Source organism: Ascidiella aspersa, chromosome 2 (assembly GCF_963924565.1).
Source record: "Ascidiella aspersa chromosome 2, kaAscAspe10.2, whole genome shotgun sequence".
In the NCBI taxonomy this organism is placed as follows: domain Eukaryota; kingdom Metazoa; phylum Chordata; class Ascidiacea; order Phlebobranchia; family Ascidiidae; genus Ascidiella; species Ascidiella aspersa.
In genome coordinates this window covers 9,662,562-9,687,266 of record NC_139448.1, presented here as the reverse complement: position 1 = coordinate 9,687,266, position 24,705 = coordinate 9,662,562, and the positions used below count along the sequence as shown (strand labels likewise).

The 24,705-nt window shown below is 35.9% G+C and overlaps 3 protein-coding genes across 3 annotated transcripts; 2 read left to right on the top strand and 1 right to left on the bottom strand.

The window, feature by feature from the left end:
* The first annotated feature begins 787 nt into the window (after positions 1-787).
* On the top strand, positions 788-1,728 carry LOC146163510 (corrinoid adenosyltransferase MMAB-like). Its single transcript, XM_083382435.1, has one exon. It carries the CDS (start codon positions 805-807, stop codon positions 1,546-1,548), a length of 744 nt encoding a protein of 247 aa, XP_083238561.1. The 5' UTR covers positions 788-804; the 3' UTR covers positions 1,549-1,728.
* An 885-nt stretch (positions 1,729-2,613) lies between these two features.
* LOC146163509 (bifunctional peptidase and arginyl-hydroxylase JMJD5-like) lies at positions 2,614-9,634 on the top strand. The gene is made up of 8 exons (XM_083381174.1): positions 2,614-2,677; positions 2,948-3,143; positions 4,486-4,640; positions 5,516-5,685; positions 6,321-6,472; positions 7,533-7,691; positions 8,272-8,525; positions 9,060-9,634. Exons 1-8 carry the CDS (start codon positions 2,623-2,625, stop codon positions 9,188-9,190), a joined length of 1,272 nt encoding a protein of 423 aa, XP_083237300.1. The 5' UTR covers positions 2,614-2,622; the 3' UTR covers positions 9,191-9,634.
* Positions 9,635-10,703: 1,069 nt separating this feature from the next.
* LOC146163508 (uncharacterized) lies at positions 10,704-23,663 on the bottom strand. Its single transcript, XM_083381173.1, has 6 exons — positions 23,300-23,663; positions 22,392-22,501; positions 18,734-18,836; positions 17,881-17,949; positions 17,736-17,811; positions 10,704-14,866 (listed from the first exon to the last, which is right to left on the bottom strand). Exons 1-6 carry the CDS (start codon positions 23,555-23,557, stop codon positions 14,316-14,318), a joined length of 1,167 nt encoding a protein of 388 aa, XP_083237299.1. The 5' UTR covers positions 23,558-23,663; the 3' UTR covers positions 10,704-14,315.
* Positions 23,664-24,705: the final 1,042 nt, after the last annotated feature.

The window sequence follows — 24,705 nt, the reverse complement described above, 5'->3', positions numbered from 1 at the left end:
AGTCAAGTCATGTCATTTAAAAATAGTGACTTAAGTCAAGTCATTGACTTAAGTTATTACAAGTAACACTTTGGCCCAAGTAAGTGTAAACTAAACATACCATAAGGGTAAGAAAGTTTGGGTATGGTTGAATGAACTTAAAAGTAAATAGTAAAAAACGTCATCACTGCGTAGCATTTTCATCTGTTTGGTAAACGTCGTGCTTATGTCCGTATAGTGTAATTTTTGTTTTTATTACAGACAATGTTATGCCTTTTAGTCGCTTATGCTATTTAATGTTGTAATATGATTAAGCATTTATAGATAATACAGCATAAAGCCTCAGTTAGGTGTGAAGTGAGTCCCATAGTTTGATTTTTATTGTGTTAATTTTGAAATAGGATGTACTAAAAAGGTAGAAGCTTATTCCATTAGCGACAGATTATGAATACTAGTAACAACTAACTCACTAAATAATCGTGGATGTTGTTTCACTAAATCCGTCAACATATATAATTTTTTTAATTCCACTTTTTGTGTTTTAGTTGGGTATAGATTTTTGAAAACTGAACTTACTATTGATTAGTCTTTAGTTTTTATTGGAGATTTAAAGAGTATTTTTATTACCCAAATTAAATCATAGAGCATTGTTGTTTTTATAAATTAAATGATGATGGTTTTACTGACCAAATTAAATTAGTTTTTGCTGTAAACAGCTCAGAGCTTTAATATTCTGTATAAAATAAATAAATTACCACAATGTTTTGAAGCATAATATAAATTTTACACATAAATATTTTTCAGACTATCATTAGGTATTTATAAATGATGCAGACTTCTAAAAATCTGTCAAGAAAATGGATGTATAATTTTCGTCTTATGTCGCAAGCAAGAGATTTATCAACCACCAAAAGAAACATGAAAATATACACAAAAACTGGTGACAGGGGCACATCAAGCCTCTTTACTGGGGAAAGAAGAATCAAGTATGACAATGCTTTTGAAGCCTTAGGAACAGTTGACGAGTTGAGCAGTAACATCGGCTTTGCCATGGAACTAATAAAAGAATCGTGGCAGAAAGAAAACTTCGAAGAACTTTCAGAGTCGCTACAGAAAGTACAATGCGTGTTGCAGGATGTGGCTTCCAATGTTGCCACCCCGCTTTCTTCTGCCACCGAAAAACAGAAGGCTCGCACTGATTTTGACCCGGACCTAGTAAGTGAACTTGAGTCGTGGATCGACACATACACAAACGACCTGCCTGAACTGAAAAACTTCATACTGCCCTCTGGTGGCAAAACAAGCAGCTACCTTCACGTTTCGAGGAGCGTTTGTCGGAGAGCAGAAAGGCAGATCTCCAAGCTACACGAAAAGGAAGAAGTAGACGACAGTGTGCTGCGCTATGTAAACAGACTAAGTGACTTTTTGTTTACTGCGGCCAGGTACACTTCCTCCATGGAGGGAAACCCAGAACTGGTTTACAAGCGCCCAAAGCCTGGTAAATTGCAAGAAAGTGAAGAGCCATCACCGAAAATCGTTGAAAATGTTGGTAAACCTGAACCTGAATGAAAATGTGTGTAACAAAAGTTTTACCTATGTTGTATACCGTGTAAAATTATGTGCAAATGTTTCACATTGTGCTATGCGTTTGTTGACACAAATATCCTTGTTTTGTGAAACATGGTCATAGCTGAAATGTAATGTTTTGCGCCAAAATAGAATGTGGTAATGTTTAAAGCTTTCCCTCTGTGTATCTTACAGCAATACTTCTATTGATTTTGTTGGGAAATAAAAGCCATTTTAGGTCCCTAGGCGTAAGTCTCTACTTTGTGATAATGAGAAAAATCTTCCTTTTTTAATAGATTTGCTTTCTATAACAATTCAGACCTGAAATAATTTTGCGCCAAAACCTAAAAAATATATTTACAAATTAAACAGTTAACTAGATTCTACCTGGGTTAAAATAATAATATGGCATTTCACATCACGAATGTTTACCTTAATCGTCATCAACATATTATGCTTTCACATAACTTACATATATGAATTAAGCTTTTTTTTTTAACTAAGCATATAAAATTCGTTGACCGCTACATAACGATTAATTTTTACAGCGTGGTATTACGCCAGACGCCTAAAAAATAAACCAGGTTTTTAGGCTACGTAGGTGGCCTAGATGCCGATGGAAAGCGCTCTGTTAAATACATAATTTTTAAATAAGGTTCTGTATATCAAATGCGCCCTGAACAATTGGCCTGAGAATAAAGTTTCCAGTTCAGTCTGCAGAAACGATTATTAAAGATTCGCCACTTCCTGAAACGTGCCGCGTAGTGAGAAATTTTGGAAGCATATGCTATCAGAGTCGAGTTTCGTTGCAACTGCCATTCAAAGGGTAGACGGTTTAGTGACTGTTGAAAGCAGTACGTGACTAAAAAGCCAAGGTTGAAACTAGATAAAAAAGTTCCTCAGAAATAGCTATAACAAGAAAAAATATTTAAGCATTTAGTTGGCAGCGGGCCTGGTTCACAGCAGTTATAGTGCTTTGACCAAATCGAATTGGTTATATATAACTGTAAACAATGCGCCTAATTAGTCGAGATACAAAATATTTAAATTGTTTTTGTTGCAGATTAGGCTCTTAAAATGCTTTCGTTGATTAACTTTTTAATTGTTTTTCAATTGCTGACTTCAGTTTACGGTAAGAATGGCTGTACGGTACCCAATGTATAACTAGTATGGTTCTACAACAAGTTTTATAGCAAGGCTTGTTATTTAAAAAAAAATAGTTTTGTAAAGGTTACCTAGAAAAAGCTTTTTTCCACAAGTTGAGGTGAACAAGCAGTTATAATCGCTAACAATTCGTTATCGTGTCATTACATAGTTATCAGTAGGCCTAGGCCTATCTATCGTTGGCTATTAATTGTAGCCTACCCATAAAGAATGTGTTCTAACGTTAACGCTTGTTCAGCACACCCAAATGTACCCGTCGGGCATCTTGAACCGCTTGGGTCACACGCACAACCCTTAGATGTTGAACACCGGTATCGACTTCCAAGTCCCCAGGAGTTCTACAATAATTACGTTAAGCCCGGCGTACCAGTCGTCCTCAAGCAAGCCGCCAAGCGATTTCCTTGCTATCAAAGATGGACCGACCAGTATTTGAGGTTTGACGGGTTTGCTTGCGTGTAACCTGGCCTAAAAGTATGTTAATAGGTCAATTAGCACGAACTTAATTAAAACTAAACAAAACGTTAGACTCTTTTTAGGCATGTCTCAATAATAGTGTGCGATTGCTGGGTAACCCTATATTGAGCAGAAGTAAATATACATTAAATTAAAGTGCTGTGCTTCTAATTTGTACGAGGCCAATTCCAATCACACCGGATATTTTTTAATTATACTAAACGCGATTCCAACAATCGTAGAACAAGCCCAAATATAGGGGAATTTTTAAACATAACGTGCAATAAGTTACTATTTTTTGTCACTTTTGTTGTCCAAGAATATTTTTTACTATCGCAAGTTGCAGTATTGTAAACAAGTCATTATAAAACGACTTAAGTCCCAGTCAAGTTATTTTTAAAATAACTCAAGTCCAAGTCAAGTCTTTTCGAACAAATAACAAGTCCCAGTCCAAGTCATCAGTTGCGCAAGTGAAGTCCCAGTCAAGTCATAATTAGAGCAAGTAAACTTCAAGTCATGTCCTTGTCAAAAAAATAAAACGTTAAACTATTAGAATTTTTAAACTCGTATGACTATGAACAATAACTAAACTAAAAAATAAGGAAAACGGTAGCAAGCAATTTGTTTTTGTACAAAAATTGGACAAATAGCTTAATCTTACAAAAAAAAATACTTGCTTTATTTCAAACCCAAGTCATTTGTTCAAAAGACTTAAGTCAAGTCAAGTCATTTGTCTGAAAGACTTAAGTCAAGTCAAGTCATTTTGCCCAAATGACTTAAGTCAAGTCAAGTCATTTAAAAACAGTGACTTAATTGCACTTAAGTCAAGTCATTGACAACTTAATAGCAGTGTTTTAATGATTTAAGTCAGTGGCTTGATTTTAGTGCATGTAAAAAGTCACCTTTTTCAAATGATTGGATTTGACTTATGTAAGTCTTTTGGTCAAACTGACATTACTTGAATAAAGTCTTTTGGACAAATGACTTTTTCTCGATTTTTTAATTTTTTAATAAAATTGGGTTACTCATTATAATTTGTGCACATAAAACACTTAGCTTGTTAAAAGTTGTAGTTTTAGTTGAGTAATTGCTCGTTATCGAACAAGTCTACCGGTAGGCCCTATACTAATTTAAATGATTTAAAGTTTTATTTGTATTTCGAAGACTTGACTTGGAGTTGTCTTGCTTTAAAAATTACTTGAGTATTTTCCCAACTCCGAAACATAGCCCATCACCATCATCAAAATTTTGTCCAAGTTCATAGCCCACCTGGTCTTCACCACGCAGTTGCGACAATATATACTTTTAATCTTTTCTCGACAGAAAATTTGGAAACTGGAAGGTTCTGATCGAAGAGGGTAAGAAAGAGGATCGTCAACGACCAAGTTACTTTATGTCACTGAACGAGTTTCTCGACGGATATAAGACAAACGACACTTACTTGGTGCACGATCTCGTGCCACCTAACCCAATGACCGGTAATCAAACATTTCATTTTGTTAGCTAAGTTGTTTTGGTGATATGAACTATAATTTAATATGAATTGGAATACGAGTCGGTTTGGTATAAATTTAAGTTATTTTACAATGCAAACCCATTCTTAGTCAGGCCAAAATTGCTCACAACTCCTAACCAACCTCATCTGTTACCCAAACCGTGTCTAGTTAGGTAATAAAAGTAAAACGTAGACTGCTAATCCAAAATAAAATAAAAGTTATTAAATTCGGTGATATATTACTTTAAATTTCAAAAGGTTGTGTATTATAAATTTAAAGCCGAATATGAATACAGTAAACCAGTTTATGTATAAAAAATATTCTTAAACCAACGGAATTTTTGCAAAATATGTCTTTGTCGAAATGACAATTACGACCGAAAGACAAAATACCTTAAGTGAGGCGGCCATAAATTGTTTAGGAATGACGTCAAGATACGTCATGGCGTGACGTCATAAAACAATTATTCTTTAAAAACTTGAGAACTCGTGCGCAATGGAAAGAACTCGTGCGCAAATTTCAGCTGAATTCCATAAAACCTATTTGGCAAGGCAATAAGCACATATAAAAGATTCGCATATTACTCGAAATAAAAGCTTTTATAGTTTAATTTAACAAAATTTGTACCGGCACTTTAAATAGTTTATAGTTCACACAGCCTGATACCCTTCTTGGATCCGCCTTGGTGTTTTGCCACTACAAACTAACTTATCTTGAAAGTCTACAATGGGAATAAAGGAAATTACTTTGGGATTGCATAATCTTCGGACATATATGGTTTCCGCTATAACTGCTCCACTTGTTTTTTTGTTTCTAACCAAATGTTGAACGTTTGTTTTGTTGTGTTGCGTGTATAGATGAAGTTCCCGTACCGCAGAGCATTCAGTGCGGCGGTTTACAAAACAACATCCAGTCGGTGGTGATGTGGTTTTCTTCGGGCGGCACCAAATCGACTTTGCATGCTGAGGGCGTGGACAGCTTCGAATGCATTTTGGACGGATGGAAGGAGTATCTTCTATTAAATAAGGTGATGTGGAAAGAGCGAACTACATAATACCGAAAAAACTTATATATATATATAAAATCACTGTATTCACTCATTCTTTTATTTTGTAAAGGCGCTGGTTAGCCTATAAACAAATTGTAGGCGATTATGCATTTTCCGCTTTTCAGATTAAAAATTACGCTTTGAAGAGAATATGTACAAATTAAATTAATACGGTATTTAATTATTTTGTTTCTTACCGGTACTTAAAATGTTTATTTTTTTATTATTTTTTATTTTGATTTCGTTTATACTTAATTTTTGTTTAGAATTTCCCTTAGTATTATTCGAAAATTATTTTTTGTAAACAAAAATATTCAATTAAAGAACATAATTAATATATTTTATAAATTTTCGCAAAACGGATTTCTTTCTTTCGTATCGGTAATAAAAAATTGCACTTCATCCGTGTCCATTTTGCCGTTTTTATTGTAACTTTCATAAATAAGTAATATAGCTCTGGATTGTTGGCATCTTTACTTAAAATACACAAGTTTAAACACCAACTGCGAGGCTCCGTGAGTCATGTTAATCCTATACAGCACACGTTTCGATGATCGTCACTTACTTAATCTTATAATGATCGTCACTAACCACCGTTGTACACATTTGTGCAGAAAGACGGGGAGAGCACGTGGTCCACGAAGGCCGAAGAATACCAAGCCCTGGACGTGGACCGCGTCGACCTGATCAAGTTTCCAGTCATTGCTCAAGTTCCATGGCACAAACTGCACGCTGAGCCGGGCGACTGCTACTTTATACCATACGGGTGACTTTCTCAATTGTTTTTTGTCTGTGGGTTTAGGCGTGGTTTATAAAATCAATGCCCGACACCCATAGTGTTGTAAACAAATCATTTTAAAATGATTCAAGTCCCAGTAAAGACATTTGTAAAATAACTTAGTCCAAGTTAAGTCTTTTGTATAAATAATAAGTCATAATTAAAGCAAATCACTTTCAGATTAAGGCCTTGTCATAAAAATGAGACCTTAAACCAGCGTTTCTCAACCGGTGCGCCATGGACGGCTGTTAGGTGCGCCGCGAGCGAAAGGAAAGAACATGTCGAAATTCGTCCAAAATTAATCGGATAAGACTTTAATGGACAAAATAACGTTTTTAGTCTCAAAGGCTGGAACTCCCTTTGAAGATATGCAACTTCAAAACACATATAATAACAAATGCAGGCAATTTAAGAGAAATATCGGTACACCTCAATAATTTTGCTCTCACTTCGCTCGCAAGGTGCGCCGCCTCGTTTTCACACGTCTCTAGGTGCGCCACCAAGTAAAAAAGGTAACACTGCCTTAAACTATTAAAATTAGTAAACCCGTGTGATTATGGAAATGGTCCTGCGCTTATTTATTAAGTTTATAAAAATCAAGCTATAACCTGTTTATACAAACAATTTAATCCACTTACCGTGGCGTGGTGTAATTCATAGGCCTACTTGAAATGTCACGGCGTTGTTTATCGCAAAGGCCACATACTAGACTATAATCTTAAAAAAACCCACAAGTGGGCCATATACATACACAATTTTTTATTGTTAAGTATTTATCAAAAAGCTTTTCAGCATGGTTTTAACCAAAGTTTTCAACCGACAATTTATACAAATCCTATATAAAACAATAAGCGAATAATTTGAAGATAATATTAATTGGTTTGTTGTAGCCTACCGTGGGCGTATATTAACTAATTTTTTAAGCAGCTAACAGACGTTTTCGATTACTATACTGGGATTATTATCGATCGTATAGGAAATATGCAACAGCTGCAAAATTATAATAATCGATTGTATAAAACGGGAGCAATACAATTTATTTTCGCAGCTGGTACCACTTCGTTAACTCGTCCAACACCAGGAACCTGGCCCTTAGCTTCTGGATGACGCACATCTACCGCTTTGACGAGAAAGATTGCCAGAAAAAGGAAAGCCACAAAACCGTGTTGTCCCAAGTCAAAATGAGCGACCCGAGGGAGAGTGCCAGGTGCGAATTACTATTGACATAACAGTATTTCGTTACTTTATTTAAAAACGGCAAGTTGAATATGTAAAATATGAAGATATCTCCTCGCCCTAAAAGGCTACACGTGAAAGACGACAATGACTTCAAATGGTAGCAATATACTTTGGACTTTCTTGTCTGATTAAAAATCAGTCATTTGTAGGTTCTAGTGACTTTTAAACCAGAACTAATAAATGACTAATTTTGACTCATAATGGTTGGAGGTTGTAGTAAGACGAAATATATCACAGCCCATGCAACAGTAGGCAGCATTTTAAACGTTTGGAATATCTCTTTTTATTTAAAAAAATGAATAAAAGGGTTCTTAGAAACGTTCAAATTAATAGCTACTTCTGTATGGGCTTTGATATTCTTATCACCAATTCAAATAAATATGCATTTTTATATTTCGCGCCGATTCCCGATTCCCGACCCTTTTAAATTTATAGTTTGAATAAAAAGCACTTAAAACTAGTTACGGTATCTCATAAGGCCTAAAAATGTCCACCCTTTTACGGAGCTTAGATTAAGCCTCTAATAATTCAAAACCAAAATCTACCAGAGTGGCGTTTTTGGATCTGTTCCTTGGCGGCCAGAACATGAGCCGCGATATCTTTCGCAAGTTCTTCGCCATGGACTCTGCCGCTCCGGATCAAGAGGCACCGGTGGCCGAAGCGCAGCAAAAATCTCGCGACGCGGCCGTGAAAAAGTGGATGGACTCTCACAAGACGAAGCACTCAGAGAAGATATTCCAGTTTATTGACAAGAATACAAACGGGATCCTGGATATCGACGAGGTGTACGCAGCCCCGCTAGGTAAACAAAATTACCTGGAGAACATTTTTTTTGCGCTGCTCTAGATTCCTACCACAGCGTTCAAGCAATTATTAAATAAACGCACATTATTTGGGTTAGGGTGCGGGGTAGTGTTTCGGTTTGGGTGGGTCAAACATTATTATTAAATATTAATAAAAAATACTTGACCCGCCCCCACCAAACGCTAACCCGCACCCTAACCCAAACAATATGTTTAAATTATTAATTGCTTGAACGCTGTGTTAAGATTCTAGACCAGTGACTTTTTGCAAACAGTGTTGTAAAAGTCCCTGTCAAGTTATTGAATCTACAATTTTTTAACAGTAACGAAACGAGTTGTCAAAATTGTAACTGCAAGGAAGAAATAAATGCCTACTAGGGAAAATATAAATAATTTATTCATGTGAAAAACTGCAGTAAGCGACCCAACCAGATCAAATAGCGACCTAATCGACCCATGGGTTGAGAAACACTGCCTTAAAGTTTCAAAACTCTTACTGTAGCGAAACAATTTTTTTCAATTTTTCCGGGCAGCGCTATTTGAAAAGCTGATCGGAGCGTTGGGTGAGGAGTACATGGGATATGAAACGATGGGAGAAGACGGAAGAAGTGGAGCGGACGTCCTTAAAGAGAGGAAAAGGCTTTTCCTTCGTAACGAGCTGTGACATTATTATCGGGTGGTTTTGTCGCAAGACAAGTAAACATTTGTTTGTTTTAAGTTTGCGTGAAGTCCAGGATTGAGACTGGAATTGAAGTCTGACGTTGCCGCCGATTACTTCTGCATATGACATTAAAGTTTTAAGGGTGTTAATCCAATAAGCGAGAAAATATTTAAACAATTTTAATTTTGCAAAGTTAAGAAAATTAAACGCAGAATCGTCCATAAAGAAATGATATGCAATTTTCTTATAACCATTATTTTAATAAAATTTATTGGAAATTACATTTTTTAGTTTTTTACGCTTGGCGAGCCTTACCTAAGGGATCGTATACCTTTCTTCTACCGAATGCTGTCGTTATCAACTTTATTTCAACTACTTGTTTTTTTATTAACCTACTTTTTTTGCTTTTGTCTTACAAGAAAAAGGGGAAATAAATGACACCGTTCACATGTATTTTGCTTTATGTTGGCCGGCGGATACGACACTATAGTCACAAACTGTCACCTTCGCATCAGCGTGACAAAGATAAGCAAAAAGGTTGTCCGAGGCTTTAGCAAAACACAACATCGCTTTCGTATAGCAATAAAACGTAACAGGTAATCAATCGTTACAAGTTATAGAATGTGTGGCACAAAAAAGTTTAAAGCAGCGCAAAATCGCCGGAGCAAGGAATATTAGCACTTGACCAATACAATAATAAAGTTAAAGTTAAGCTAAATGGAAGAGAATGACAAGGGGCACGAAATTTTTAACCTGCTATTGGGAATTGTTTTTCGCGTTATTTTAAACCATAGATAAAGGTGTTAATTGAAAAGCGATAAAGCAAGGTTACCAGGAGAGAACGATGACAGTAACTTTGAAAAAGGAGAAAACAAGGACACGAAAATATGTCATTACCATGCGCAACGACGCAAATATATGGCCGAACAATGCTCTTACAAAAGCCAAAGCTTGCGACATTGCAGTCAGTGGGTGTAAAATGGTAAAAGAGCGAAAATTGAGGATTTTGTAAAAAGTGTTTCGGTAACGGTTGATTTTTTAGTTTTTTTTAGTTCAATTTTTGGGAAAAGGTAAAGTTAAAATGCCAGAAAATATATGTTATTGACGAAGAAACGCATTTACGAAAAAGGTTACCAATAACGTTAGTTGCTTCAAACTGCGTTAGTCCTTATATAAAGCAAATTTGACAACAGCAATAATAGGGAAAAAATCCTATCTGTCCTTTTGAGAAGTGCTGCACAAGGTGCCACAAATTGACCAAAACAAAATTTTTCTTAATTTCTTACAAGACGTTTTACCTCGGAAATTCATTTAATTCATGGACATCGATGGCGCATTTTCAGATGTTATTTCAACTTAGGTGATCATGATACCTTGTGGTTCGCGTTAACAAAACTTTCTAATTGGTCAACATGCCTGTCTTGCAACTGCTGTGGACTAAAAAGCTTTAGGTAAACGACAAGAAGTAATGTAAATGTGAAAAGGTAATCTTAAAAAAAAAAAAAAAAAGGGTTTTTGAAAACGAACAAAGTAAACACGCATTGGGCGCAAAAAAGCTGTGGAGGCATTCTAGCTTTTTGCAGGCATTTCAGCAATGCTATATTCTACTGGGAAGACATTTTTGTGAGAACCTGGTCAATTTACTACTGAATGTAAATTATTTTCTGGTCGCTTAAACGGTGAAAAGAAATGCGAATTATTGGGACAACCGTGGAACCGAACGGTGTTAAAAAGGTTATTTTTGGAACTACGGAAAAATAAACGATATAATAAATGAAGCAAGGGTAGAATACAAACGCCATTTCTGATCTAATTTGGGACTTTGCATGTCATTAAAATCAAAACGGAAATGGGAAGATTATCAGAAAGATAGCAAAACCAGAGAGGCGTCCCGAAAAAGGCTGTGTTAAAACCAAGCACATAAAATCGTTCTTGGTATAAGCAAAACAATAATCTCTCACGGTAAATGGCCAGAGCATGAATCCAACGCAATCTGTTTTCTTTTTGAGCAATGGCGAAGAACGAGCAGTTAGCACTGTTCCGTTGCAAATACAAGACGTGCGTTAATATAAGCGTAAAAATACCGGCAAACAACATTAATCAACTGTGCGCACAACGACGGAATAGAAGCAAAGCGCCTACAACACGTCATTAATTAAAAGCAAGAACACCATCAACATATAAGTAAAGTGGAAAGAGAGGAGACGACATCATATCAAAGGATAGACAACAACAACAACAAGAAAACATCATGTACGACGCTCGAGAAGTTCATGTACTAGGTCAGTACCATGTAGCGTGCACTTTCATGTTTCAAAGCTGCAATGGTGACTTTAAAACGGCAAAAAGGTGGAACGGCGCAGCAAGTCCGGGTCCTTGAAAGCGACAAGGTGTTTTTGTAACGTTAAGAATACGAGAAAACCTACACTATGATGTGATGTGCAAATAACGGTCAGTAGCGAACACAACATTGTTTATATTGTGAAGGCTGTTTCATTTTTTTCATCCAAAAATACAATTTTTTTTAAAGAACCAAGAAAATAGCGAAACTTTAAACTTGCGGAACTTTAAACTTGCGAAACTTTAAACTTGCGAACATTGTATAAACATGGCTTAGGTATACAATTTATGGCATTTGTCAGAAAAAAAGTTAATCCATTCCAGTAGGTATGCTGATTCTTAGTTTATGGGCTGTCAAAACCTGAAAATTCACATCGAAACAGTCAAATTCCTAAAGACGCTACAAAGTAACTGCGCAGTAATTTTGCCACATGTGTTACTTAATAAAGTTGCGAGAAAAAATCCCAAACCCGAGCATTTGCACCATTATAAAAAAGGGAGCGTCACGTATGCATTTGACTGTTAAGCCGGATGCAACTGATATTACAGTCCAACGTGTAAACACGGCAAAATCGTTCATCAATGACTACTCACACCTTTAGGTAAACAACGCTTTAAATATAAACACAATTTGTACAAAACAATAGGCCAAAGACGTGGTTTCGTAATCTATGCCATACTTTTTTGGCTTATGCTGATTGTAGTGTAAATCATGACAAAGCACAATGCCATGAACTGAAAATAGCCATATTAACGCAGAGTAAGACAAGTGGCAGACTGTGCAATACTTATCAGGATATTCCAAGCGTTTTAATGTATACTGACTTAATGGGGGCGGGTATCTCAAGTGTTTTCCCGGATATAGGTTTTCAAATTTTTACAGGCCTTTTGTTGAAAGGACTATTCAAGGGGCGGAAAATTTGTAAATTTGCCCGGGGCAAAAAACAACTGATAGCTAAGCCATCGTTGGAATGTTAAGGATGGTAAAAGAGAGTCTAATTGTAACCAAAAGTACTTCCTTAGTTGGCGAAATTGCCAAACGACACTAAAACTTTGTCGGCCTTGTCGCTTTCAAGATTCCCAGCTCAATTTAACCAAGGCGGTGTAGGTAAGGCGAAGCGGACATTACGACGATACACGATCATAGCGTTAAAAAGGGGCGTGGAAAAGTTAATTGTAAAAGCAAAACATAAATATAAACGAGGCAGCGAACAACTGCTGGAACAAGTTTTCGAAAAAGCATTTTGATCATGTACTGTTGTTTTTATTATAGTCTTAACATAACTTTAATGTAACAGGCTTGAAAGTGTCATGTAAAATGCAGAAGAAAACGAATATTGAGAGTTGCGCATAAGCTTAAATAATACCCCCTCCCCCACACACACACAAAAATGTAAAGCAATGAGGACTGGGGGGCAGAGGCTCTGGTGTTCACGTCATTGTGCAAGCTTACCGCTTTCGTTCGTAATATATATAATCGAGCGGACAAGTTGTGGTTAACAGCATTTTCCACACTTCTTCACGAAATCAAGGCTGCCAAGTATCGAAAAGTAAAGCAACTACCAAGTGTATGCTGCAAACGGCAGGCACCACGCTAATAAACACGATCGTTGAAAAACGAACCACGAAAACCATGTACATAAGCTTGTTCAACTATAGAAAAACACTTGCATCGTAACTGTATTATTGTGGCATACGGCCGGAATGAACGCAGATGGTCAAATATCACTTGGTGAATTCTCAGGATTACATCATGGCCAGCCTCACGAAAATTAACGCCCAATGCCGCTGCAAATTTTAGTATAATTTCGGGTGTCGTGGAAAATAGCAATGCTTTACAGAAATGTAGTTCATGATTTCACCAAGGTCTAAGCAGTGGGCAATTTTTTTTAGATTTGTCCAACTTTCTGTTAATACAGGGTGAGCCAAAAGTAGGCTCACAGTTATTAAACTTTTTTTAGGTAGCATTGAATAGCCACCACGCTTACCTGACCTGACACCAATGGATTTCTTTTTTTGTGGTGTTGAACCCAAAAACAATAAATTTATTTTTAGACCCAAACCCTACTTTTTATAACTGTAAGCCTAGTTTTGGCCCACTCTGTATATATGGAGTTAAATCTAATGGTCAGCTACTGCTCAGCCCAGGTGGAGCATGAAAGCTGTATCTGTACCAAACGTCAGACCAATAAATCAAAAAGGCCAAATTCACGTGTCCAAATTTAATTTTAACGGGCAAAATATAATTTTCCTGCAGTGACAAAGAGACGCAAAAAGGCCTAAAAATGGCACTGACGCAGACGGACTAAGTCGGATCCCTTGTTAAACCGTTAAAAACTGTTGTTTTAACCAACGTTAAGCGCGAGACGTGGCGATGGCGATGTTAGAATATTACAGAGCGTGATTCCAATTTCCGAAAGGGACTTTATATAACTTTGCCAAGTTCCCAACGGGCTGTCCAAGACAAGGAGAGAGCTTCCGCAGAAACGCAACAGGCCTCGTATTAAGGGCGTTAGCAGATCTCTCAGCACGATTACAGGTCGACTTTTCTGCGAAATGTGGCTCGGAGCAAGGCCGCGGGCTCAAATCGCAGACTGCTTGCGCCAACAAATAGGCCAGCGCATCCTTCACGCCCAAACATAAACTGTCGGTGAGTCAACCCAAGCCCGGCGCGCTCACGTTCACGATATGGCACGTAGTAATAGTATTTAAGCGAGACAAACCTTGCGGATCGATCCTCGAAGGGAAATCGGCCTGGTGGAAACAAAAAGCGAAAGTGTAGCGTCGGTTAAATCACGGCCACGTTCGGGCTGCTTTCGCCGTTGCTCTTCGCGTACTTGAAGCGCAGTTTGTAGGGCAGCGTGTTCTTGGCCGGGCTCCTGGCATCGCTGGCGACGACGGCCGACCCGGCCGATTCGGGCGAAGAAACCGGCGATTTCTCTTTGGGCGGCGCGACCTCGACCGCATCAGTATTGTTGTTGTTGCTGTTGAGGCTTGCCAGGACGCTGGCGGCCAGCATTGCCTGGTTGGTGGCGTCGCAACCTTCCTTAAGCATATGCGCGGGCAGCTTTATAGGTTTTTTGATTGACAGGTCGATGGCCGGAGTCGCTTCATTGTCTTGGTTGAACTGCGAACTTTGCAGCGCATCGATGTAGCGAGTCTGCTGCTGCTGTTGCTGGCAGTAGAGGCCCTGTGCGGTGCCGGGGTGGTTGGGGCGTTGGTGGGCCGGGTCTGGGGGGGTGCCGGGGCAGAGAAGGGGCGGAGGGGGAACGACGCTTGAGATATGAACTTCGTCGAGCCCCACCGAGTGCGCGTTGTCGTGCCCGTTCAGAAACGCGACTACGATAAAAATATGGTATTTATTTTTATTAGTAAGCCTATGCGTTTCCTTTGAGTTTTAACTTCTTGGGAACCTAATAGGCTTTAAAAATAGTTAATCTAAATTACTAAGTCACTTGAATTAGTAATGTTTTGTTCTTAGCAAATTTCTTTATTTGCTCTTTGTCCTATAAAAAAAACTTAACCCCAAAAACACTACATGACCAAAGTTTCTTAACGTTATCTTAGGTCATGGTGTATCGGTGAAGAGCGCTGACCCCTGACCTATACTGAAGCGTCAGGCTTCATTGTCTCATTTTTATGCCAAAAAATTGTTTTACCACCTGGTCAGCTTATACAGCCTGCTTCAAAGCAGCGGTTTTCCGGTTTGCCTGGCCTGTTTTTTATGTCAACAAGGTGGGAAGAAAGGGAACCAAGTGTTTTCGAAGTTGTCCGAGACGAAACATTCAAAGGCCTGTCTTGGATGAAATGTGGTTAAAACGTATTTTCGCGTATCTTGTCGACACTTTACCATTTTCTCTTTCTTGGATATAACTCGTGAGAGTCTACACACCAACAGGTGACCTACTTTTTCGCACGAGACATTAAATAGTTTCGTAATCCAATAAACAAATAAATTATTGGCCTAAGTGCGATTAAAAGGTTAACGCGGTATTCCTGGAACTCAGGAATCTGGCTCCAGGTCTGCGACCATAAGTGAGTGTGTGTTGATCTAAGCATCAAAATGGCGATAAATCCGGGCAAAGTGTTGCAAGGCGAAGACGAATAAGGCCCTATACTCATTATCTCTGTTATCATAACACCGTCGCAAATGCGCACAATACTTTGGCTCTGCATGAAATTACATACCGTCTGTTTTGCATACAAGTATTCAAGTTCGTTAATAGCTGCAAGGCACAAAGATTTTGGTTTCCAAAATCGCGAAATAAAGCACGCTGTCAAGGTCTTTTATTATTTAGTTATACGAAACAAGTAAACAAGTTTTTCGTATTTTATGTAATTCCCAAAAGAAAGAAGCTTCTGTCGCTAAATAGTAATAGAACTTGCTGTATCTCAGACAGTTTTCGTTACACTATATCTCCTTAAATTTTTAGGTTTTTCCTATAGGTCACGAATCCAGCTGCGCTAGGATCACTAAAACTTAAAGTAAGGTTTTTTAATGACATGCTAAACTTTCATTAAATTCATCTAGAGAACTATGATCGGAGGGTGTAACAAGACGAAAAACAAATGTGAAATGCCGTAAATGTGTAGGCAAACTTTTAAATTTGTTTCGACTTTCGACAAAGATAAGCTTTCTAAGTTAAAAAAATACAGGTTTTACTGATACCCGCCTTAAGAAAAAAGTGTTTTCTTTTTCCTAACTTTCGGAACAAACGTTCGTTACCAAATATAAGAATTAACACACAAAACGAGCGAAAGTGGGTGACGAAGTTAGGATCCTAATGAGAGTTTAAAAAATGACAGCGGAAAGCTAGTTTAAGTCCAAGTCAGCGCCGAAAAGGCGTGTTTGAGGGAAATCTAAGTTTAGAGTTTGCACGTGCGTAGGCTTTGAATAATAGGAAACGGTTTGGCGTCCAGCAAAACGAGGCGTAAAACTTTGGCGAAATCCACGGGAAACACAATATTTGCTGCAAACCGATGTTTGTCAACCCTAGCTGCTAGATTTTAGCTAATCGTCATCGATTTATCCATTACTTCCAGGTATGTCCGTTAATACCGGGTTGCAGCAAATTGTCGGATCATTTCAAGTAGCAGCGGTATACATGTGATTCTACAAAGGTAGGCGATACCAATGTGAGCTAGCATTTTTATGCATCGATCTTAAATAAAAAAAAAAATTGTATTTAAAAAATAAATAAACTGCCTTTGGCATATCATTTCTCATAATGATTGGAGATGTTAAAGTAGAATTTTGGTCTTAAGGATCTGATTAAAAATCTAAAGTATCTAAAGCTGCCGTATATGTAAGGTAATTAAAACCACTAAAATTTAGTTTTAAACGTTTGCCAAATCATATAGCAAAACTGAAATCAAGGCTACAATGATCAGCTTTGATCAAGTACAATTTTGGTTTGGCAATAGTTCAATTAAATCATAATTAGGTTTTATACATCCAAGGAAATACTCTTAGTGGTACATTGAAAGCTGGTTCTAGGGGCAAAATGTAATTGCAGAAACAAAAATAGTTCAAATAAATAGCGCAACGAACAGTTCACTGTTTTTTAATGTATATGTAGCATCTACTCTTTCATCATTGACCAATTTTACAAAATAATGTGTTACTAAATCATAAAGTCGGAGCAATTTTAAAGGAATTTAGCAAATTTTACTAGTACAAACAACCAGACATATCCTACATCCAGCAGATTAAAAATAGATCAAAAAAGGAAAAACACAACAACTCTCAGACGTAGAATGTTTACAAAAGCCCTTCCAGAAGTAGGTAGCATTTTTTTTGCATATTTTGTACGTTTTAAATGATTTTTTATTCATTTTAATGGTAAAGAAGGCACTGGTTCAAAGTATATGATACTGCTTATATATACAAGTGCTGAGGTAGAGTAGACTACAGAGAAGACAGGACCACAAAAGAAAACTACTTATTAACAACAAACTTGATAATAAACTGCAAAGCCAAAAAGGTCGAGTAGATCGACATCATCTTGATTATTAAGATGTTTCAATTTGATCTTGCTTCATCTTCAGTTAATGACTGAAGGACAAGCTCAAATCGAAACGTTCTTAATAATTAATTTTTAATAATTGAGATGATGTTGATCTACTCGACCTTTTTGGCTTTGCAGTTTATTATCAAGCTACATTACAGATCCGTGCATAGTGTACCTAAACAACAAACTTAACTTACAAGTTTTCTCTGCTGTGTTGTCACTTGGCTTGCAGGGATGCTGTAGTTGAGCGATGCTGGAGATAAAATCTTCGTTCTACAAAAAAAAAAAACGAATGCTTAAACTAAATAAAAAGCTTTGCAATGATTAAGATCCAACACTCACGTAAGCTGCTTCGATTGGTGAGCCTGCAATGGTGTGCCCGCTAGTACCACCAATCTCACCATATTTCACCTGAGAATATAATGAATACATGTCTATAGCAAGGTAGAATCAGTACTTTGTGACATCAGGTTGTATTTAATAACGAACATCCTATTTGACTTGGCACTACATGAATGGTAAGTAATTCAACACAGCGTCACCTGGATGGCAAAATAATTTATCAAGAAGAATAAGTTTAATTTAATTGGGTAATCAAATATTTGCATTGATCAAGCAAATCAAGTCTTCAACCTGGGGTAAACCCTACTGATTTAAAATTAAAGTTTACTCAACTTAACTATTGTAATCAAAGAATGATATAAAGCAGTGGTTCTCAACCCTTTTTCTTTACACTGCAAAAAAAATCTGTGGCCCAATAGAATTTTTACAAAAGAAAAAAATTTAAAATCGGTTCAGAACAAAACACAGCAGAACATATTTTAAAACAGATTATTTATTCAACCATGCATTAGTGAGATACTTGCGGCTGAACAATAAATTTACATTCCGTTTTAATTCCTCCCCAAGCCATTATTCCTGTAAAATTAAATATAATGACACAAATGAAACTAAATCTAGCTTTTTTAAATTGGTCTGTGGCCCATCTCAAATGTTCTCATGGCCCACTGGTTGAGAACCGCTGATATAGAGTGACTTACATAAGTGAACAACCCTAAAGAATTTCAATAAAATAATAAAACTTTGTATATAGCAGGAAAACCTCTTCAGATTACCTGAGGTACACAGTTTAAATTTATGAAACTGAGGAGAATACTTTTAGTTCACGAAAATATAATGTAACATTATTCAGTACCTTTATGTTGTGTAATTCTTCACGCAGCAGCTTGTTTTCTTGGGATAAGATAAAAACTTTTTCTTCCAATACACAATCGAACGTTTTGCGCTTTTCTCTGGATCTTTGAGACAATAAAATAATTTTTGATTTAGTTTACTTTAAAGAGAACCATAAACTTATTTGCCGTTTGCTACATTTCATGATCAGCTATAAACAAGACCTAGTACAACAAAAAGCAGAGAAATAAAATCAAAAAAACTTTTTGCATGATACAGAGTCGCAAATTGATTTTAAATTTTTAGGGTAAGGTTAGAGAATTATATAAAGCAAAACAAGCTTTTATGAATTAATAATTAATGATACCATGTTAAGAGCATTATCATGTGAAAGGTCACATACTTTTAATTACAGCAGTATTGTCATTTGCACCGATTTTTATTTGCAAGGGTGATTACAAAATAAAGTTAAAATTATATCAAAAGCCTTTTAGCAAGAGAAACAATTTTTATGTACATGACTTTTCAAGATCAGGGTTTTTGTTAACCATCAGTAACTTTTAAGAAAATTACCTTGTATTAGTCAGCTTATTGGCAACATAGGCTTATAGGAATCAAATGAAAACCTTTTTTAACTTATTAACAGCAATTGCTTTTTAAATAAAAAAAACGTCAACTCCCTAATGCAGCGTTTCTCAACAGGTGCGCCGCCACGTTTTCATACGTCTCAAGGTGTGCCCCCAATTAAAAAAGGTTAAGAAACACTGCCCTAATGTATGAAAAAATCTCGTTACACTTGATTTTTTGCAAGCATTAGAATTCTTTGAATTGCTTAGGGATGAATAACGAAAGGTCTGCAAAACCATGTCATGAAATATGTATAATTTAATTGGTGAAAGTACTCCAAAAAAGGGAAATCTAGCACACTGTTTATATTCTTGATAAAAATAAACATGCTATATTTTTTTACAGAAACAGAACAATTTGCACCCATTCCCTATTAAAATCTTTTAAAATAATTATTCTCAATAGAAGCAAGAACATGCTTCAGAGACCAAAATTATGCAAATTTATTCTGAAACGGGACTAATCAGACTAAGATCTTAAAATCTGTTTGTTACAACAACAAACCGTCTACGTATACCATACATGGTATGTGCCGCTGTCTTTATACAGCTCACTGTGTATTTCAAAGGGGTTGAAACGTAATACATTTCTCTCAGGTACGGTTGGGCATTTGACCAGTCAAATAAAATCCGGTCAACCGGTCAAATACTTGTCAAATAGGTCAAATACTATACACATTATCAAAATGCAATTGAAGTATAAAATAAATCTTGATTTTATCTTTAAATAAATATATGAACGTTTTGGCTCAAGTACAATGGTTTGTAAAACAAAAACAATTATTTTTTGCCTATCAATAAAAATTTTTGCAAAACCATGCCGATCTTGCAAGCAATACTAGCAGTATTGTAGTAATTTTTACCATTACTACAACCACCAAGTTAAGCCAACAAGTTTATTACCGCAATTTAACAACAAGTAAATGCATCAGTAAAAAAATATTTTTACTCCTCGTCACTATCTAAATTTTCTAAATTATCACCAGGGTTCACTGAAGTCCAAGGATTTGGTTCTTCTAAATTTCTAAGTAGCCTGAAATTGTGGTATACCCCAATTAGTGTTTCCTTTTATGGCAAACGCGATTCATCATATATATACGTGCATTATTCTAAACTAAACAAAATAAATCTACTTTGCTATTACAAACACTTTGTTATTACCAAAGAACATGTGTTTGCATCAGGTAAACCCTCTGATTATATATTTTAATTCTTTACAATAGTATTATTAAAAACTTATATCACAAAACAATCCTTAAAAAGTTTACAACATTGAAATCCAATATGAGTATTTGACCAGTTAAATAAAGTGCGGTCAATTGACAGGCTTGCCAACCCTAGTCTCAGGGTAGGCTAAATACATTAAATTCCCAAAAAGCCCTAAAAAATTTAACCATGCTTTACTTCTTGATTATTCACCAAATAAATAGTGTTTTGTTTACAGTAATCAGGGTATTTCTCAAACGCGTATCTTATACCTAATTTTCCACATTTTGTCTAAAATACAACATTGAATAGGAGTTATTTTTTATGTCCTATAAAAACAGAAAACTTTAGACAAGAATGGTAGCGACTTGGCGACTATGTCCGCCAGAAAACCGAAGAAATTAGTGTCAAAAAAAGTTTTTTTTTAAATATCCATTTCACACAAAAAAACTTTGCTTCTGCACATATATATTTAATCAAATTTATATTTTCGGCCGAATATTTAGTAACATTACGCACTACAATTGGCAGGAATTAGCTTTGTTGTGCCATTCTAAAAAGTAACGGAAGTACAAAGAACGAAACGCCAGTGCAGGCATATAGATTGTTTAATATTTTAAAACTGACTCAATTTTGATAATAGAATTGTTGTGCGTTTTCAGTTTTCTGATTTGGCAAAGTACACCTATATTGAGATAAAAAAGCAATCACAATAGTCGCCTTTTCTGTTAAGTAGACAATATGAAATTGGCATGGACATATTGAGGATGTACCAGGCCGTGCTTCTCCACCCAAGGCAAAAACTAGTCTGGCTGTGTTAATTACTTCAACACAAAAAATGTTCGTGCTTTGCACAAACTTTGGTCTAGTTTTGCTATAATTGTGTCTCTGTTTCAACCAAATCTATTCAGCTGTAAAGCACCAGAGCATACTATGGCATGTTGCACTATGACTTTGTGACTCAACCATAACCATGACCTCGATAAACAATTTCTAGTAAATTAAATTATAAATATCGTTATTTCGAACAATATAAATTGAAAAATTCTCTCAGTTTAACCCAAAATTTTTTATTACTCTTTTTAATCTGTTTTTTTAGCTGCACATTCACCCCAAAACAGCTTATCTATGTAACAGTGTTTAAGGAAGAAAAGCAGACATGTGGGCCTTATGTTGAACTTCCGCATGCCCCTTATGTATTTGTTAATGTCACAAAACAACTTTTTCTTAAGGAATTTCCTCGTTAATAGCTTTGTTTATCGCTTAAACATGGCAAGATTGATGCATTCCTTAGGCAAACACATCATTTAACTTTAGGGGCACGGCCAGATAACTGAAGAATTTAGGCCAAAACGCTTGTCACCAGAAGGCTGGCAAGATTTTGCCAGTCTGCTTCTATATTTTGATCAAGATATATGTTTTTTGTTATGTTGCTTTTGTTTGGGCCTAAATGCAGTGATAATAAACACTCCTCTTAATAGCACAAGATTAAATTTAATTCGTGACAATGCATTTTCTACCTTTGTATGAATAGCATATTTTATCTTACAAGACAAGATTATTTTTAATATACTTTTATGCGGTCAAAAAGCTATATGTAAGAGCAATGTCCGTTCACAATAAATACATGCATATATCTTTGTTAATGTAATATTACAAAACGGATCCATGTAAGTGACTAGTTGTGTGCTTTGTTTAATGTCAAATTTTTTTTATTCTTTTAAAGTTTTACATTTAATAAATTTATAATTGTATTTCGTTTCGAGTATATTCTTGTAAAACTTAAATGTATAAAATAAACCATTGTTGGTTTTCCAGAGTTATAGAACATTTGCATTTTCAACTTACTTTCTTGCAGCCTCATTGTTTTTTCGTCTTTTTCTCCAGTAGCATTCATCCTTTCTTTCATTTGGAACAAAATGTCTGCTTCGTCGAGTTGTACAACCTTTAGGCGTCATCTTAAACAAAACAATAGAATAAACTACTGCCAATATATATGTCAAACTACAGTATGACCTGACTTAAGTGCGCTGAAGTCACTGTTTTCAAATGACTTGACTTGACTAAAGTATTTTGGGAAAAAATGACGTGACTTAACTCAAGTCTTTTGGGCAAATGACTTGACTTAACTTAAGTCATTTCGACAAAGGTTAAAATTTAAATGTTTTCATTAAGCAATTTTATTTATAAGAATGGGTTAGTTAAACCAATTTTTAGACATAAAAAATTTGCTTGCTATATGTTGCGTTTGTGTTAATTTTCGTAGGTTAGTGCACTAATAATCAGACAAGTTAGTTCAAAGTTTTATCTTTATAACAAGGACTTGACTTGAAGATGACTTGCTCTATTTATAATTATGACTTGACTTGGCCTACCGATATCTTGGACTGGGACTTGACTTGGTATTTATTTAAAAAGACTTGACTTGGACTTTAAGTTATTTCACAAATGACTCGACTGGGACATGAGTCATTTCAAAATAAATTGTTTACAACACTGGCAAACTACAGGTAAAACATATTAAAGTTAAGGAGTTTGTTGCACAACAATTTTTTAGCATTTCTTGATAAGGAAAAACAAGGCAAATTGTCCATGTTTTTCAAGTTAAATAATAGTGAGAAGTCCTCAACTTCAATAAAATATATTTAACATATATTCTCTTGCCTGAATTACAGGTTCGCAACAAACTGTCCTAATTAGATCCTTGCCTGACAACTATGGTGTTGTCAGACGTAAATTTAATCAGCACAGCTTACCATCAAATGTGTGACCACATTGCTGTTCTTCAATCGGTGAGGGTTTAAGTTAAGAGGGTTGGAAAAGCGTGGCGACCTGTTAGGTGTCAGCATGAGGTCTCCCAGTGAGCCGGGACAGAAGCTCGTCAGAACGCCAGGAGAAAGTTGGCCTGCGCTTTGAGGCAATGTGTATATTTCTTGTTTAGTCACAGGCTTTCCATTTGGGGGTAATTGTAAAGCGTTGTCTTTGCCTTCTTGATCGCTGTGCAGCAAGCTCATGTTTGGCCGCACTGGACAGTGACTTTCATGCCGACTACTGACTAAGTTCAGTGGCCCATACGGCTCTTTTAACGCTAAACCAATACAGATATGGCAGGATCTTCCATGCTACAAAATCCTGCACATAACAAACAATATTAAAAGTAAATGCATTATGGCCTGAATTACCTTTTTGGGAATATAAACTTCATTTGCTTTTGGGCTAAACAATTTTGTTTTCATTAAAAATAAGTGACTTCTGCGTGCGAAAAATCATTATTGAATTTTCTACAAGTACACTGATCTATCATCTATATGTCATTATTTAAACCATTTCGTTAAAAATGTACAAAAAAATCAATTTATTGCTAAAACTTTTGGAGTCAATGATAATAAATTTCAAATACTTAGCAGGGGAGGTATTTATGTTGTTTAAAATTGCACGGCTGTAGTAAAGTTACTGATGAGTCTGTTGATTATTGTTTGACCTAAAAAGTGAGAAATTTTGACCCCCCAAAAAAGATATTTTGACCTAAAAATAAAAATTTTTATCTATTAGATATACAATGATTTAGACAACATATTGTTGTTTAAAGTACTGTATTAGTGCCTTGGCGTCATCAACATCATGCTTTGGATCAATGGTGCTCAACCTTATTATACCCATGGCCCCTTTTTATGTTTTTATTAGTCGCAGACCACATTTTTCTGGTGTATACCTGCCTAGAGCGCCTTATGTTGAGACAGACAATACCTAATTAATTTAAGGCACATTAATTTTAATGTGATATTTACTGGTGCATCTCCTACGCAAGTGTTGAAATGGGTGGTTGAGTTTTTGACAACGCAAATTGGAGCTGAACCTAATGTCATAAACTAGGCCTGATGGGTGGTTGATTCTGCCGGCTTGCATATTGCGTATATTGTTCTAATATAGTTAAATTTTTTTTAATATAACTCAAAACAACTTTTTTTCTAAAACTTTAACTGAACGACAAATTTGAAAGCTGACTAAAGTTTTTGTAATTTTGTAAACATTTTTTTTTCATTTTTATTCAATTTGGACTTGAATAATTTTGAAAAATTTTGACTTTTTGACAAGTCAAAAAATATTCGCCCTACTGATGATATATGCTCAGTTGTAATTACGCATTTTCAATATTGACGTA